General features: G+C 52.1%; 1 protein-coding gene across 2 annotated transcripts in view; it reads left to right on the forward strand.

Annotated features, from left to right (window-relative positions):
• Gcn1 (GCN1 activator of EIF2AK4) overlaps positions 1 to 16,008 on the forward strand; it is a 57,538-nt gene that overhangs the window by 18,873 nt on the left and 22,657 nt on the right. For both annotated transcript variants that reach the window (XR_001784681.2, NM_172719.2), the window contains exons 16-33: positions 1,817 to 1,909; positions 3,800 to 3,875; positions 3,987 to 4,146; positions 4,945 to 5,134; positions 5,212 to 5,336; positions 6,256 to 6,434; positions 6,985 to 7,078; positions 8,076 to 8,189; positions 8,320 to 8,518; positions 9,588 to 9,743; positions 10,044 to 10,225; positions 11,004 to 11,084; positions 11,304 to 11,447; positions 12,867 to 12,994; positions 13,077 to 13,266; positions 13,385 to 13,455; positions 14,712 to 14,877; positions 15,083 to 15,277. Coding sequence is in view for 1 of the 2 variants with exons in the window: in NM_172719.2 (NP_766307.2) it covers positions 1,817 to 1,909; positions 3,800 to 3,875; positions 3,987 to 4,146; positions 4,945 to 5,134; positions 5,212 to 5,336; positions 6,256 to 6,434; positions 6,985 to 7,078; positions 8,076 to 8,189; positions 8,320 to 8,518; positions 9,588 to 9,743; positions 10,044 to 10,225; positions 11,004 to 11,084; positions 11,304 to 11,447; positions 12,867 to 12,994; positions 13,077 to 13,266; positions 13,385 to 13,455; positions 14,712 to 14,877; positions 15,083 to 15,277 (2,543 nt within the window). In the remaining variant the exon portion in view is untranslated. The remainder of the gene's footprint in view (positions 1 to 1,816; positions 1,910 to 3,799; positions 3,876 to 3,986; positions 4,147 to 4,944; positions 5,135 to 5,211; positions 5,337 to 6,255; positions 6,435 to 6,984; positions 7,079 to 8,075; positions 8,190 to 8,319; positions 8,519 to 9,587; positions 9,744 to 10,043; positions 10,226 to 11,003; positions 11,085 to 11,303; positions 11,448 to 12,866; positions 12,995 to 13,076; positions 13,267 to 13,384; positions 13,456 to 14,711; positions 14,878 to 15,082; positions 15,278 to 16,008) is intronic.

Genomic DNA, 16,008 nt, shown 5'->3' on the forward strand with positions numbered 1-16,008 from the left:
TCTTAACCACTGAGTCATTTTCTAGACTTTGTGTCTTAAGTACTTATATCTTCATAGAATGTTCTAGTTCATTTCTGTTGCTGAGGTGACACACCCTGACAAAAAGAGACTTGGGAGCTGGGCGTGCTAGTGCACGCCTTTAACCCCAGCACTCAGGAGGCAGGGGCAGGCGGATCTCTGAGTTCGAGTCCAGCCTGGTCTACAGAGGGAGTTCCAGGACAGCCAGGGTTACCAGAGAAACCCTGTCTCAAAAAAACCAAAAGAAAAAAAAAAGAGAGAGACTTGGGGAGAAGGGAGTTTATTTCAGTGACAGTTCCAGCTGCAGCTGGTCACCGTGGGGACGTTAAGGCAGGACTTGAAGCAGCTGGTTACTTCACACCTGCAGTCAAGGGCAGAGAAGGTGTGCGGCCACTTGCTTGTCCTTAGCTGGATGTCTTCTTTCATACAGGGTCTTGTCCTGTCAGTTCATTTAGTTAGAGTTTCCCATAAACAGGCCGCCCTAGTCTAGACACCCCTTCGTCGACTCCTGCTGACTGCACTGCATCAGTTAATCATGAGAGGTAACCATTGCAGAGGGTGTAAGATTCGTAAAGGCCAGGTGCAAGGACCGCTCAGTGGTTAAGAACATTTACTGCTCTTACACTCACATGGTGGCTCCCAACCGCCTGTAACTCCAGCTCCAGGGGACCCTGCGCCTTCTGACCCCGCTGGCACTGCATTTACATAGTGAACATAGACTCAGCTACGTGGAAAAAGTCATTAAAAAAAAAAGATAAAGTACCAAAGAGTAAGCTGTGAAGTGATAGCTCTTTCAGCCCCGTCCTCAGCTTCCGTTTGGAAGGAGTGGCAGGTTTGTGTCTGTGTGTGGTCTGTGTATGATGAAATGTGCTGTGTGTACCGTGTCACCTTCCATCCACGTGCGCAAATGAAAGCTCTACTCAGAGCTTCACAGTCTTTTTTGGCCCTAGGATCTTACCCGTCTCTGAGTCCTGTATGTCAGTGGGTTTTATCATCATGGCACTCTTTGAGAAATTCAACTTAAGGAGAAAAGAGTTGGTGTGGCCCGTGGTCTTAGAGGTGCCCATGTATCTGTTGACCTGACTCACTTCCACCAGGCCCTCCTCCTGATTGTGCCACCTGCCAATGGTGTCATAAGCCGGGGACCAAATGTTTAGCATAGGAGCCTTTGGAGCCTTCCTCCTTGTGTGTGCCCTGACCTGGCCATGCTTCTGCAGTAAGAAGTAGGACTCCCTTCTCTGCGTGCTCTTGTGTACCCACTGCATATGCCAAGGGCCTTGGCTGCCTTGGGTGGAGATAATGTGAACCTGACCTCAGCTCATTCCCGGTGCATCAGGTACCGTGCATGGCCTCTGGTAGGGGTAGGGACATCTAGTAATTTAGAGGAGGTTTGCTTTTTGTCTGAGGAGTGAGTGAATGAGTGTTGAGAAAGGTTTCACGAAGTATTCAGATAGATCCTGAGAGCCTGGGAGGCTGAGACTCTGATGAAGGACTGGCCCCAGTTAGGGAGGGAAAGGGGGAGAGAGTGGCACTGTGTGAACCTCAGGAGATGCAGCCAGGTCTGTGGATAGGTGGACATTCCAGAGGAGAGGCTGCAGGCAGAAGACCACCCTACAGTTTTCCAGATTGCAAGTGAGACCGGAGGGCTGACTCTGGGTTTCAGACTAGCAGAACAGCGAGCTTTGGAATGGTCCTTCATGGAGGGTCTCTCGGAGCCTGGCTCGCGACTTCAGCTCGGAAGGGCCCTGCTGGGGGATGTGGAGCACTGTGCTGTGGGGTGACCTTTGCTCTCTTGCAGAGGCCAAGCTGAGCGGCTTTTGGCAGCTGGTTGTGGATGAGAAGAGGCAGACTTTCACGTCTGAGAAGTTCCTGCTCCTGGCTTCAGAGGACGGTGAGTGACCTGCTCCTGCGCACCTCCCTGGCCCGCAGCTTGGCTCTTTGTGTTTTGGTTTTGTTGTTTTTGTTTTTGAGACGGGATTTCACTGTGTAGCCCTGGCTGTTCTGTAACTCTCTCTGTAGATCAGGCTGGCTTCAAACTCACAGAGATCCACCTGCCTCTGCCACCCGAGTACTGGGATTAAAGGGACACGCCACCATTGCCTGGTTATCTTGTCTGTTTTCTAAATGAATTCATTCCTGTGGGCGAGTCAGGCTCAGTAGAAGCGGGGGCTTGGGAGGGCTGTAGAGACAGGGGTGCCGCGTGCGTGTGCGGGGAGCTACCGTGTCAGCTGTAATTACAACTGCATGGGTAATTGGTGCTGTCTGGTGTTGTTAGCCGAGTGCCAGTGGAACTGTGGGAACTCTTCTCCCCCACCGGGCGACACGGAAACTACTGGTTTCTACCCTAGCAGAAAAGGAACAATGATCTCCAAATGTATGCGCAAAATTCTAGGTTGCCTCACAGGAGTCTGCTGCTAATTAGGGATTTGAAAAGTCTTTTGACTCACGAATCACAACATCCTATTAATGAGCTACAACTCTTAGTCACTTTGTGGCTTACATTTTTTTATAGTTAGCTTTTGATTAAGAGCGACGTTCCTATAGTTCAAAGACACGGTGGGAGGGAATCCGCACTGAAATCTCACTGGGATTTGCTGCTCTGGGTCCTTGAAGTTACACATGTGTAGCCCTCCGTCCAAGCACAGCTGTGTGTCACCACCATGCTTCCCAGGCTGGGAATCAGTCCCTTGTCCCCAGACTACAAGTCCAAGCCACTGACCCGCTCACCCAGCTTGCTTACACTTCTCCTCCCCTTCTCTTCTCTTCTTTTCTTTTATTTTTTTTGGTTTTTGAGACTGGGTTTCTCTGTGTAGCTTCAAAGCTCCACCTGCCCCTGCCCCTGTCCCCTGAGTGCTGGGTTAAAAGTGTCATCATCACCACTGCCCAGCTGTGTCTCTTTTTTTAAAGTTTATTTCGTGTGTGAGTTTTTGCTTTCATGTATGTCTGCACCTGGTACTCTTGCAGGGTCAGCTGGAGTTAGGGATGGATGTGAGCCACTGTGAGGGTATGGGAATCCAGCCTGGGTCTTTCCCAAGAGCAACAGGTGTTGTTAACCACTGAGCAGTCTCCCAGGCAGCCGCTCTTTTTTTTTTTTTCTTCAGAGACAGTTTTTATTGTATAGCCTAGGCTAGCCTTAAATTTCTCATCTCCTTGCTTAAACCTTTCAATTACTAGGGTTATAGGTATGTACTACCTACCACTCATAGGTGGTAACTTTTAATAATTAAAATCAGTGTTTATAGGGCTGGTGAGATGGCTCAGCAGGTAAGACTGCTCTTCCGAAGGTCCTGAGTTCAAATCCCAGCACCCACATGGTGGCTCACAACCATCTGTAATGAGATCTGATGCCCTCTTCTGGTGTGTCTGAAGACAACTACAGTGTACTTACATATAATAAATAAATAAACCTTTAAAAAAATCAGTGTGTATATATATATATAATGAATTAAAAATGAACTATAGCTTTATATCTAATATTAATCACATTTAAATTTTGCTGTCAAATTTTTAGTTCATTTTAAGTTTTGGGTGTGTGGAAAGAATACATTTAGTTACTTAATTTTTGTGTGCGCACACACACACACACACACACACACGCAAATTGGAGGACAGCTTTCAGGAGTAGGTTCTCTCCTTCCACCGTGTGCGTTCCAGGGACTGTGCTCATGCTACCAGGTTTGGAGGCAAGCTCCCCAGGTTTGGTGGCGAGCTCCTTTACCCACAGAGGCCCCTCACCAGCCCGGCTTGCTTGTTTTAAAGGCTTGCCCTGTCTCCCTTACAGCCCTGTGCACTGTGCTGCGTCTGACGGAGAGGCTTTTCCTTGACCACCCTCACAGGCTCACCAACAGCAAAGTCCAGTATGTGAGCCCCTTGAGCCCTTGTTCACATTGTCTTGGGTGTGTGGCGGGTGTGGCTGTGGACAGCCCTACCCCGGATTCCCAGGAACACCTGTGTATGTGTGTTTGCAGGCAGTACTATCGGGTCCTGGTGGCTGTGCTCCTGAGCCGGACCTGGCATGTGCGCAGGCAGGCCCAGCAGACAGTTCGGAAGCTGCTGTCCTCTCTTGGGGGTGTTAAGCTGGCCAATGGTCTCTTGGACGAACTGAAGACTGTCCTCAACTCTCACAAGGTGAGGATCCGGGGTCTTTAGTGACTCAGTCAGCCTGTTCCCACCCAAGTTTTAGCTGGGCCTGGCCTGGGCTGTTCTCTGAAGGCTGGGCGATCCTGGAGTTCCTGCCAGGCACTCAAGCTTTGAGAGCATCTTTGCCCTTTAGAGCCCGTCTTCCCTTTGTTCAACCAAAATGTTTTTGGATATTTCTTTTTTTATTGTTTTAAAACACTGAATAATCTTACTTTATTTTTCAAGACAAGATTTCTCTGTGTAGCCCTGGCTGTCCTGAAACACACTCTGTCGACCAGGCTGGCCTTGAACTCCCAGAGACCCACCTGCCTCCTGAGTGCTAGGAGTAAAGACCCTGGCTTACTTAGTGATTCTGAATACACACTTATTCTCACTTTTGATGTTTCTCACAGTATCTTAAAGTACACTGAAGACAGGTAGAGCTTACAGCCTTCTTTTTTTAACACTAGCTATGTAGGCCGTGAGATGAGCTGTCTGGATTGTCTCAGACAGCAGCAGCAGCAGGCAGAAGGGAACAGGAGACACTAGAAGCCTGGATCATTTGAGAGCTCTAGGTGCCAGGCGTCCATGATTGTCCCTCCGCCCCATGTACCTGCCCTCCACAACCAGTCCCTTGGGTCTCTAGGTGGGCTGGCTTTCCAGGCACATCTCATAGCCTGTGGACTCCTGGGCAGAAATCGGGGCATTGGGTTCAGTCCAGCTGGGATTCCCACTAATAGCAGGAGAGGCTCAGGGGCCCTGCACAGGGCTTTAAGCCCTGGGGACATGTTTGTTCTCTCTCTACAGGTGCTTCCCTTGGAGGCTCTTGTGACGGACGCTGGGGAGGTAACGGAGATGGGCAAGACCTATGTGCCTCCTCGAGTTCTGCAGGAAGCTCTGTGTGTCATCTCTGGGGTGCCAGGGCTCAAGGGCGACATCCCCAGCACTGAGCAGCTGGCTCAGGAGATGCTAATCATCTCCCACCACCCGTCCTTAGGTCGGTGGCTGTGGAGGAGGTGGGGAGGTGGGGAGGTAGCACCAGGCAGAAGGCTTCAAGAAGCCCCTCTTCTTCAGTGGCAGTACAGTCTGGACTCTGGCCAGCACTTCTTACAAGGATGAAGATTGACCCTGACGCCTTCATCACCAGGCACCTGGATCAGATCATCCCCAGGATCACGACACAGAGTCCCCTGAACCAGGTAATGGGCCAGGGCTTCGGGATTCCCTTTCCAGGGTACAAGACGTGAGGGCTCAAAGAAGCAGGAGGAGGAAAGGTACAGTGTAGCCTGCCCTCTAGACAGAGACAGATGAGTACTGCTCGGGGCATAGAAGGGAGCTCAGGGCCCCATGGCAGGTGGTGTCTGAGGAGGTGAGTCCCTGGGATGCTGTTGTCAGGTCAGCTGGGGCCCTTAGGACAGGAGAGGTACTGTCTGTCTGTCCCCCTTCATGAGACTTGTCTGATCTCCCAGTCACTCTCTCTGCTTTCCAGTGTGTGAGCCACATTTTCTTTTCTTTTTTTTTTTTTTTTTCTCGAGACAGGGTTTCTCTGTATAGCCTTGGCTGTCCTGGAACTCACTTTGTAGACCAGGCTGGCCTCGAACTCAGAAATCCTCCTGCCTCTGCCTCCCGAGTGCTGGGATTAAAGGCATGTGCCACCACGCCCGGCTGTGAGCCACATTTTCAAATTTCTGCTAAGAAAGAGTTTTGGGCTCACACCCTGTCCTCCCAACAGTTCCAGTGGGGAAAGAGTGTATTTTCCAGTAATTTCAGCTGACAATGCGGTCTCATGGCCCCGTCCCCCCTCTCCCCCGTCCCCCGTCTCCAAGACTGTCTTTTTGGTTAGGGCATTCGTGCCTGCCTTTGGAAGTGGCGAGGCAGAGCCTCTAGACCGTGGAGTGGAGTGGAGTGTGCAGTCGAAATCAGTGGTCATAGCTGATGACGGGAAAGGCATGTGTAGGAAGCCAGGCTCAGTCTGCAGTGAGCCCCAGTGGTGGGCACTAGTCCAAAGCACAAGGCAGAAAGGGAGAGCCAATTGCAAGGGTCGTTTGGGTGTGGTAGAGCCTATTTCTGATGCTAGTTGTGGTATGGACTGACGGTGTCTGTCTGTCTGTCTGGCAGTCTTCCATGAACGCCATGGGCTCCCTTTCTGTCCTGTCTCCTGACCGCGTCCTCCCTCAGCTCATCAGCACCATCACTGCCTCTGTGCAGAATCCTGCCCTGTGCCTTGTGACTCGGGAGGAGTTCTCCATCATGCAGACCCCTGCCGGGGAGCTGTTTGATAAATCCATCATCCAGAGGTGGGGCTCTGCTGCTCGCTTGTCCTCTCTTACTTCTCCCCAGCTCTGCTTTTCACACCTGTTTGATGGACACAGGGTCGCTGTGAAGAGTAAGCCAAGCAGCCTGTCTGTCCCTGGTAGACATACCTGCTTGTGTCCAGGCCTAGTGCTTAGGCCCAAGATATCATGACTCCAACAGCTAGCACTGACCTGGTACATGCACTTAAACGCTACCTGGGAGCTGGGTGTGGTGCTGTATGCCAGCAAGTCCACACTGGAGGCTGAGATAAAGGGATAGGAAGTTAGAGGACAGCCTGGACCATAGTGAGACCCTGCCTGCAATGCAGAAGGCTGAAGAGATGGGGCTGAGGAAAGGGCTTGCAGGCCAGCCAGCCTAGTGAAAATGTCAATCCGCATACAGGTTCACTAGGGTGACTTGTTTCAAGAGATACAGTGGGGACACACACACACAGTCGAAAACAAACATTAAAGTTTCGGCAGGACTCAGCGGCTGTCTTGAGGCTGAGGAGGCCAGTGCCTCTCTTTAAGCCTTGCCTTCCCCATGTTTCAGTGCCCAGCAGGACAGCATAAAAAAGGCCAACATGAAGCGCGAGAACAAGGCCTACTCTTTTAAGGAGCAGATCATCGAGATGGAGCTGAAGGAGGTGAGCCCAGAGATGTCTGAGCCTGCTTGGCCCGGTGCCTGATGTGCCGTGTAGGCGGGTCCCCTTGGTTCTGCTGTGGCTTTACCCTGTGCCCCCTGACCTGCCTCTGACTCTCTGCTCACGTTCCTCTGTGGCTTCCTCTGACCCCACTCAAAGGAAACCAGCGTTTTACTGGATATTGCTGCTCCTTCCTGCCTGCTCTGGCTTTGTAAAGACAGGCTCATTTCGTCTCTGTGAGCAAGAACAGCGCCTGGGCGCCCCCACATGACTGATAGACTGGTCTGACAGAGCTCATGCCGCTCAGTCTTTCTCTCCCTCTCTCTGTCTTCCCCAGGCTAAGGCTTCTTGTCTTCCGCACCTTATCCCTCGCCCTTTCCTGACTCCCTGCCTGTCCGTCCATAGTGTGCTCCACCATCGTTTTATTAACTATTTGTTTATTGTCTAACTTTACCTGCTAGATTGTGAGCTCTGTGTGGGAGAGGTTTCATATATATGTATATATATGTATACACATACACACACACACACACACACACACACACCCATATATCTCTGTGTCTCTAACATCTCAAACTGTTCCTGCCATGATGTAGGCACTCAGTAAATATTTATCGGAAGACTCAGTGCTCTCTTTGCCTCCAAGGCATTCTGCAAGAGCCTTAGGTGTGTCTAAGAGCAGGTTAAAGTCCTTCATCTGAAGCCATGTGGCCACGGGAGATCACTGAGGGAGCAGTTGTTTCTCTGACATCTCTCCCCTCACCTTTTCTAGCAGAGAATCCTGTTTTAAGACTGCTTCTTTACTGCTCTCTCCACTTTGAAGGCACCTGGTGGCTGTGGCCTTTATAGGGGTTACCATGGATATGTGGTGGGCTTGGGGGCCCTGGTCCTAGACTTGAGGCTGGCTTACAATTCTGGAAGCCAGGGGGCTTTCTTTCCTCTGGGGGAAAGGTAGATCTGCCTGTGGATGTAGAACTGGCTTCTGACCCTGGTCCCTCAGGAAATAAAGAAAAAGAAAGGCATAAAAGAGGAGGTACAGCTGACCAGCAAGCAGAAGGAGATGCTGCAAGCCCAGATGGACAAGGAGGCACAAATCCGGAGGCGGCTGCAGGAGGTAAGAGGCCGCCCCTTACCACGCGCCTCATGCCGGTGCGGTTCGGGGAAGATGCTCTGCGGCCCGCCCTGCTCTTTGCTGTATGGGAGGATCCCCCTAATGAACCTTTTTCTGCTGGCTCTGCTTGCAGCTGGACGGGGAACTAGAGGCGGCACTTGGACTACTAGATGCCATCATGGCCAGGAACCCGTGTGGCCTGATTCAGTACATCCCTGTCCTGGTTGATGCCTTCCTGCCCTTGCTGAAGTCTCCCCTGGCTGCTCCCAGGGTCAAAGGCCCCTTTCTGTCCTTAGCTGCCTGTGTCATGCCCCCGAGACTCAAGACCTTGGGTTAGTCCTTATTTGCTGGCTGTGGGGTTGTGTCCATGGTGTTTGCAGTGGGCTGGAGGTGCCTATGGGTGTTGGGAGAGGACGTGGTGACCTGAGCTTCTGAGTATTGTTTCCCCATGGCCGCATCCACGGGGCCCACACTGGATGGGCTTTAGAGGCATGAGGTGGTGGCTCCAGCCTCCCTTCTCTGAGGAGCAAGGTTTACCTGCTGGTTAATTAGCACCTCGTCGTCCTGAAATAGCCTTGTTCTTGTGCTCAGGACCAAATCCAGGGTCTCGGGAGAGCCACACCCAAGCCCTCTGGAGCAGGTGTTTTCTATGAGGTCAGGTTCAGTGGCAGTGGGACGGGGCCGGTGTGCTATGCTGCTCTGTGTACCCAGAACTCATAAGTAGCGTGTGCCAGTGGTTTGCTCTCTGTTGGCTTTGAAGAAACAGCCACGCAGGAGAGAAGGGATATGGGGGCCTTACTCTTCTCATGATGGGGTTGCAGTCTGCAAGCTGGTCTGAGAAGAAACGTCAGCTGGAGTTGTGTGACCTGTCAGAAGTGTTGGTGTCTGCCTGATGAAGGACAGACCTGTGTAGCAAGAGCTTTTCTGTGGGGTGAAGAGCTGTAGGGTGGCTGGTGCCTCTCGGCGCCCTGACCTCTTCAGTATCAAAACTATCAGCCAGGAAGTTAGCTTTTAATAGCCTTTAATCCCAACACTTGGGAGATAGAGGCAAGTGGATCTCTACAGAGTGAATTTCAGCACAGAGAAACTTTGTCTCAACAAACAAACAAACAAAAGTGTCAGCTCTGCCAGGAAGACATAGTACTGCAAACCTGTAATCCAGAAATTTGGGAGGTGGAGGGAGGAGGAGCCTGAGTTTTAGGCCAGCCTGGGCTACGTAGTGATGCCATATCCCTAAACAAATATCATCCCCCCAAAACCAGAAGGGCAGCTACTGCCTCCTCATTTTTCTTTTGATGCTATCATAAAGTCTGAGAAGTTAAAACATTTCGGTTCACCTCTGTCCAGGGCACCATCTTGTGTCATTGTGGGTCATCTGCTGTCTGTCTTGTCTTCTCACAGGCACCTTGGTGAGTCATGTGACCCTGCGCCTGCTGAAGCCAGAGTGTGCTCTGGATAAGTCCTGGTGCCAGGAGGAGCTGCCTGTGGCTGTCAGGAGGGCGGTGTCGCTGTTGCATACACACACCATCCCCAGCAGGGTGGGCAAGGGCGAGCCAGGTAAGGGACAGGGAGCCACTCGGGGCAGTGTGAGCTGATGTACAGAGTGAAGCAGGAGGCAGAGCGTCCCCGAGCTTCCTGCCCCCTGCCCCCACTCCCTTGGCTTTCCTCATTTGCTTCTGCTCAGCGTCACATTCTGGAGCTGGGCTAGCCTGTGGGTAGAAGCAGGGCGGGTTTAGCAGCAGGCAGGCACACTGTCCCCAACGTTGTGCTTGGTGCTGGGAAGGTTCTGACCTCGTCCCCACCAGCGCTTGGCCTGCTCGGTGGCCCCAGCTTGTCGCTATGCTGCTTGTCTCCCAGATGCCGCCCCGCTGTCTGCACCGGCCTTCTCCTTGGTCTTCCCCATGTTAAAGATGGTGCTCACTGAGATGCCCTACCACAGCGAGGAGGAGGAGGAGCAGATGGCCCAGATCCTTCAGATCCTCACTGTCCATGCCCAGCTGAGGGCGTCCCCTGACACCCCACCTGAGCGGGTGGACGAGGTTGGCACAGGCTTGAGGGCGTGGGGAGGCAAGGGTCTCATACTTCCTGACCTCGGGTTCTGGTGGTTTTTGTAGCAGCAGCCCACATAATAAGACAGCATGCTCCGATGTAGAAAGGGGTCGTACTGCTGCGTTCAGAGACTGTGTTCATAGGTCTCTGTCCCTGTGGGTGCTTGGTTTTCCATTGCTTGAGGTGCCACGCCTGTATGCACTATGCTTTATGTAACTCGTTCCGTATTCCTGGCCAGGTCAGTACCTGAACAGCACTGTGTGTGTTTGCATGTTTCCTGCATATCTAGTACAGGTTGGTTTGCAATTGCTGGGTTACATGGCATATACTGAGCCGGCCTCTTACTAAGTTCTCCCCTTCAAAACTAACCTAGGTTTTGCATGAGTCTCAGTGTAAGTTTCATTGTGACGCCTGGCTGTCCTCAAACTCACAGAGAACTTCCTACCCCTGCCTTCAAGCTCTGTGTAAAGTGTGCACCATGCACGACATCCATTTGAGATGTGTGTTACTTGGCATTTCTTTCCCTTCCTTGTACAAGGGAATTTCTCTTCTTGGGCTCTTTGGTCTACCAGAAGTTCACTCTGGGAATCAGGCAGCGGCACAGCATGTGATAGGCTGGGATAGCACCTACGGGCCGCTTGGTTGTAAATAAAGCTAAGGAAGTTTCTACCATGACTCAGTCAGTTCTAGGATCCAGACGCTTCTCCCATAGGTGAGCGACAGCAGCAGCCTGTGCATTATCATCTCACCTCTCTCATTCTCTTCCAGAATGGCCCGGAGTTGCTGCCTCGAGTGGCCATGCTGCGCCTGCTGACGTGGGTGATCGGGACGGGCTCCCCTCGCCTACAGGTGATCTGCTTTCCAGTTGGCCTATGCTGTGTTTTGTGCCTCTGACCTCAGGATGAGTAGTCAAGACCTAGTCACCCTTGGCTCTCTTGTTAGCAGGGCTGCCGGTGCCTGGCTTGACTATGGGGTCTTAGCCACAGAGGTGCCGCAGGGTGGCTTTTTAAAGTGCACCTCTACAGCTCCCTCTGCGTAGCTGACCCAGCACTTTGGTGTTGTCCCCAGGTTCTTGCCTCAGACACGCTGACTGCCCTGTGTGCCAGCAGCAGCGGGGAGGACGGCTGTGCCTTCGCAGAGCAGGAGGAGGTGGACGTGCTGCTTGCTGCCCTGCAGTCCCCATGTGCCAGCGTTCGCGAGACAGCGCTCCGGGTGTGTGCACGCTGCCATGTTACTCTGGGCAGGTGTTTGAGCTACATAACGAGCACTGGGCAGAGTGTCCTTTACCCTCAGACAGGGCCAAGAGGCAAAGGGAGGAGGAGATGGGATGGGTTACGGTCCTGGGCTTGTGATAGAGCACTGTCTGTGGTTTTCTTCACGGGGAAAGATTTCATCTGATTGTCAGTCTAGGTTGTGGCTCTCGGTGCAGCGACAGATTGCTTCTTTCTTTTTTCCTTTCTTTCTGTGTATTGATAAAATATTCTGACAAAAGCAATTTAAGGGATTGAGTTTTACCTCATAGTTCACTGTGACAGGGAAGGCATCAGGCACTTGAAGCAACGGGTCACATTACATATGTCGTCAGGAAAAGAGAGCAGTGGACACACGCATGCCTGTGCTCGGCTCGCTTCCTCCAGGTCTCCAGAGTCCAGGTTACCCTGCCTAGGGGATGGTGCCACCCGCAGTGAGCGGGTCTTCCCACAGCGACTAACATAATCAAAATGAGCCCTCACTGGCTTGCCCAGAGGCCCATGCTCCGGGTGGTTCTAGCTTCTGCCAGGCTGACCTAACTGACAGGGTTTGTGTGTTTATTTGGCTTTCTGCCTCTATTTAGCTTTTCAGGATGGCTTGTAGACTTGGTAAAATATGGAACAAATAGTGGCAGTGCGGTTATTGTTTGTATTTTAATTCATTAAGCAAGCACCATTTTCTATCATGTTTAGAGCTAAATTAGTAATTTTTACGTTAAAAAGTTGTTGTTTTTTGTTGTTGTTGGTTTTTTCCCGAGACAGCTGTATAGCCCTGGCTGTCTGGAACTTACTCTGTAGACCAGGCTGGCCTTGAACTCAGAAATCCACCTGCCTCTGCCTTCCACGTTAAAAAATTCTTAAGCTGGGTATGGTGGCTCACACCTTTAATACCAGCACTTGGGATGTAGAGACAGACAGATTTCTGTAAGTTCAGGGCCAGCCATGACAGCCAAAATAGTTAAAGCTATAGAGTGAGACAAAACAAAACAGAATTTCTACCACTATACACCGTCAATTCTATACACAGAAAGTGCTGGGTTGGGGCGTGTGGCGCATGCTCTGAACCACTGAGCTATATTCCTAGGTCCCCCAGAAAACTATTGGAGGAGGCTTTGAGCTGAGTCTCAGCACTGTTTAGAGCAGCTCTGTCTGGTTTCTGCAGCAATTAGGACGCTTCCAACCAAGCTGTCTACTGCAGTAGCCACGAGCATAGTGGTTTTAGTCTGACTGGTGGGACGCCTGACTCTCAGTCGCGTGCAGCCGCTTTCCCTATAAGTAGCCATGTGCAGCTAGCGATGGTTCTGGGGATGGAGGAAGTGAAGAGACAGGGTGCGTGCTCATAAGATGTCAGTCCTCACAGGCTGCTACCTTGTCCTCACAGGGCCTGATGGAGCTCCGCCTAGTACTGCCATCACCCGACACTGACGAGAAGAGTGGCCTGAGCCTGTTGCGGAGACTCTGGGTCATTAAGTTCGACAAGGAGGATGAGATACGGAAGCTGGCCGAAAGGTGACAGTCCTGCTGCTGGGGCTGCAGGGACCTACCTGCTGCAGACCCTTGCTTGCCCAGTCCTAACTTTGGTTTGCTGCAGGCTTTGGTCAACCATGGGCCTCGATCTGCAGTCAGATCTCTGCTCTTTGCTGATCGATGACGTGATCTATCACGAGGCAGCCGTGAGGCAGGCCGGGGCTGAAGCCCTTTCCCAGGCGGTGGCACGGTACCAGCGGCAGGCAGCGGAGGTTATGGGCAGGCTCATGGAGATCTACCAGGAGAAGCTCTATGTGAGTGGCCCAGGGATGGGGAAGTGGATGGTGGCCTTGTGTCCCACTCGTCTCATGGCCTGTCTGCCCCTGGGCAAGGCAGTGCACTGCTGGACATTTAGCGCCTTGTCTGTTGCAGCGGCCACCCCCAGTGCTGGATGCTTTGGGACGAGTGATTTCAGAATCCCCTCCTGACCAGTGGGAAGCCAGGTAAAGCCCTGCTTGGTCTTGTTGCCAGGCTTCCCGAGCTGCACCAGCTGGGTGGGATGGGGCTGAAAGGAAGCGGCATGGCCTGAAGTTGACAGCAGGAGGAAAGTCAGGGAGGCCTGTGCTCAGTGCTGGCTCCGCATGCACCATTCTGCACCCTTGAGCATTTGTCCTCTGTTTCTCTAGGCTTGTTTCCTGAGCTGTGTGAAGGGCACACATGTAGAACCTGCCAGGAAGAGCACTGGCCCCAGCCTGTTAACAGTTGAAATGTGCTCAGCAGATGATAGTAGTAGCAGCTGAAGGGCTGCTTCCCATGAAGTAGCTGGAGGTCTAGGTAGGCGAGGAGGAGCAAGTATGGCCTCGGAGGAAGACACTTATCACCTAGCGTGGGCTTTCACCAAATAGTAGAACTAGCTTCCTGAATGGCGGACCCACTGTCATAGGGTTACTGCTGCTGTAATGATACACCCTGGCTAAAGCAAGCTGGGGAGGAAAGGGTTTATTCAGCTTACACTTCCACATCACTGTTCATCACTGGGCAAAGTCAGGACAGGAACTCAAGCAGGGCAGGAACCTGGAGGCAGGAGCTGATGCAGAGGCCATGGAGGGATGCAGCTTACTGGCTTGCTCAGCCTGCTTTCTTATAGAACCCAGGACTGCCAGCCCAGGGATGGCTCCACCCACTATGAGCTAGGGCCATGCCTATTGATCAATGCTCTACAGTTTTGCTTACAACCCAAACTTATAAAGACATTTTCTCAATTGAGGTTGCCTCCTCTCCAGTGACACTAGCCATGTCCGGTTGACATAAACTAGCCAGCACATGCGCATTCCCCATGCCTGCATGGCTTGGTGTGCTAGTGCCTGTGGACTCGTCTTCCTATGTCTTTGCCAGTCCAGTCCGACAGCCGGGAATAGGATGCAGACTTTCTCCTCGAAGGGGTCTCTTGTCTCTGTGGCTGAGGAGAATAAAGTCCACTCTGCTTTGTCCCCAGCCAATGGCTGTCGCATCTGTCATCTTGAACATCTTTCTTCTAGCCTGTCTGAGACAGGGGTGCTCATTGTCTTTCATAATCAGGGAAACAGAGAGACAGGGTCTGTGTTTCACAGGCGGCTTATTCACAACACTTGGGCGGTTGCTTCATAGTGGCTTGCATGCTCTCCCTGCCCCAAAGCTGTGTTTGCAATTGTCCTCCTTCCACATGGGGCGCCCCTGGCTGTGACCCTGGTCAACCCACAGGCTCCTGTTTGCTTCCTAGGTGTGGCCTAGCCTTGGCCCTGAACAAGCTCTCGCAGTACTTGGATAGCTCTCAGGTGAAGCCGCTTTTCCAGTTCTTTGTCCCGGATGCCCTGAATGACCGGAACCCAGATGTGCGGAAGTGCATGTTAGATGCAGCGCTCGCGACGCTCAATGCCCATGGGAAGGTGAGCAGATGACGAAGGAGCACTGTGTGACAGGGCGCCAGCACCTGCTGGGAAACTTCATTTGTTGCAGAGAGACCATGAGAGGATATAGTTCTCAGGGCTCTGCTGTAGGCCTGCTGGGAAGCCGGGTAAGCGGGCAGCATTGCCAGCCCCAGCAGCCAGCCTGTGGCTTGGAGCTGACCTGTGCTCGGTTCTGCCTTCGCAGGAGAATGTCAACTCACTGCTGCCAGTGTTTGAGGAGTTCCTGAAGGACGCACCCAATGATGCCAGCTACGACGCTGTGCGGCAGAGCGTGGTGGTCCTCATGGGGTCTCTGGCCAAACACCTGGACAAGAGTGACCCCAAAGTTAAACCTATTGTTGCCAAACTCATTGCCGCCCTCTCCACACCCTCTCAGCAGGTACCTTTCATTGGGGATCCCTGGGTCATTGCAGGTGGGAGGCCATCCTGGGTAGGCTGTAGCGTGCTAGCTGCTGAGTAGGCTGACAGAAAGCAGCCATCTTCCCTCCAGGGAGAACCCAGGCACTTCCTACTCATTAACTAGAGGTTTGTTTTCTGGAATGTGTATGTGTGTGAGCATACATGCATGCATGAGTGTGTACAGATGTGCATGTGTGAAGATATGTATATGCATGCTTGAGTTTGTTTAAATTAAATCTTGCATTGAAGACACAAAGATTTAAATAAAAACAAACAAACAAACAAAGAAAACTCCATACAGAAGCCAACATGGCAGTGCCTTCCTTTAATCTTGCAGAGGAGGTGCATCTGTAGACCAGATAGGGCCATGTAGTGAGACCATAACTCAAACCAGCCACACCCCAGAGAGGATCCCTTTGTGGTTTCCCCTTGGCCTCTCTGTGTGCTGGCTACACATTACAGGTACCTGTAAGGTCTCTCTGACCCATGCTCCCAAGGACTTTTCTTTTCCTCTTGTCTGGAAACCATGCATTTATATCTAATTCCTTGAGATTGACATACTGGATCTTTCACACCCCGAGTGTCCTCATGAAAGTTACAGTTGGAAACAGTTTCAGGATTGATCAGAGTCTGACCGCAAAGGGCAGCTTAGGCAGCTGCCGCGTGCGCTCTGTGGCTGGGCTCTGTGGCTGGAACGTAGGATTCAGCGCA

Source organism: Mus musculus, chromosome 5, assembly GCF_000001635.26.
Source record: "Mus musculus strain C57BL/6J chromosome 5, GRCm38.p6 C57BL/6J".
In the NCBI taxonomy this organism is placed as follows: Eukaryota; Metazoa; Chordata; class Mammalia; order Rodentia; family Muridae; genus Mus; species Mus musculus.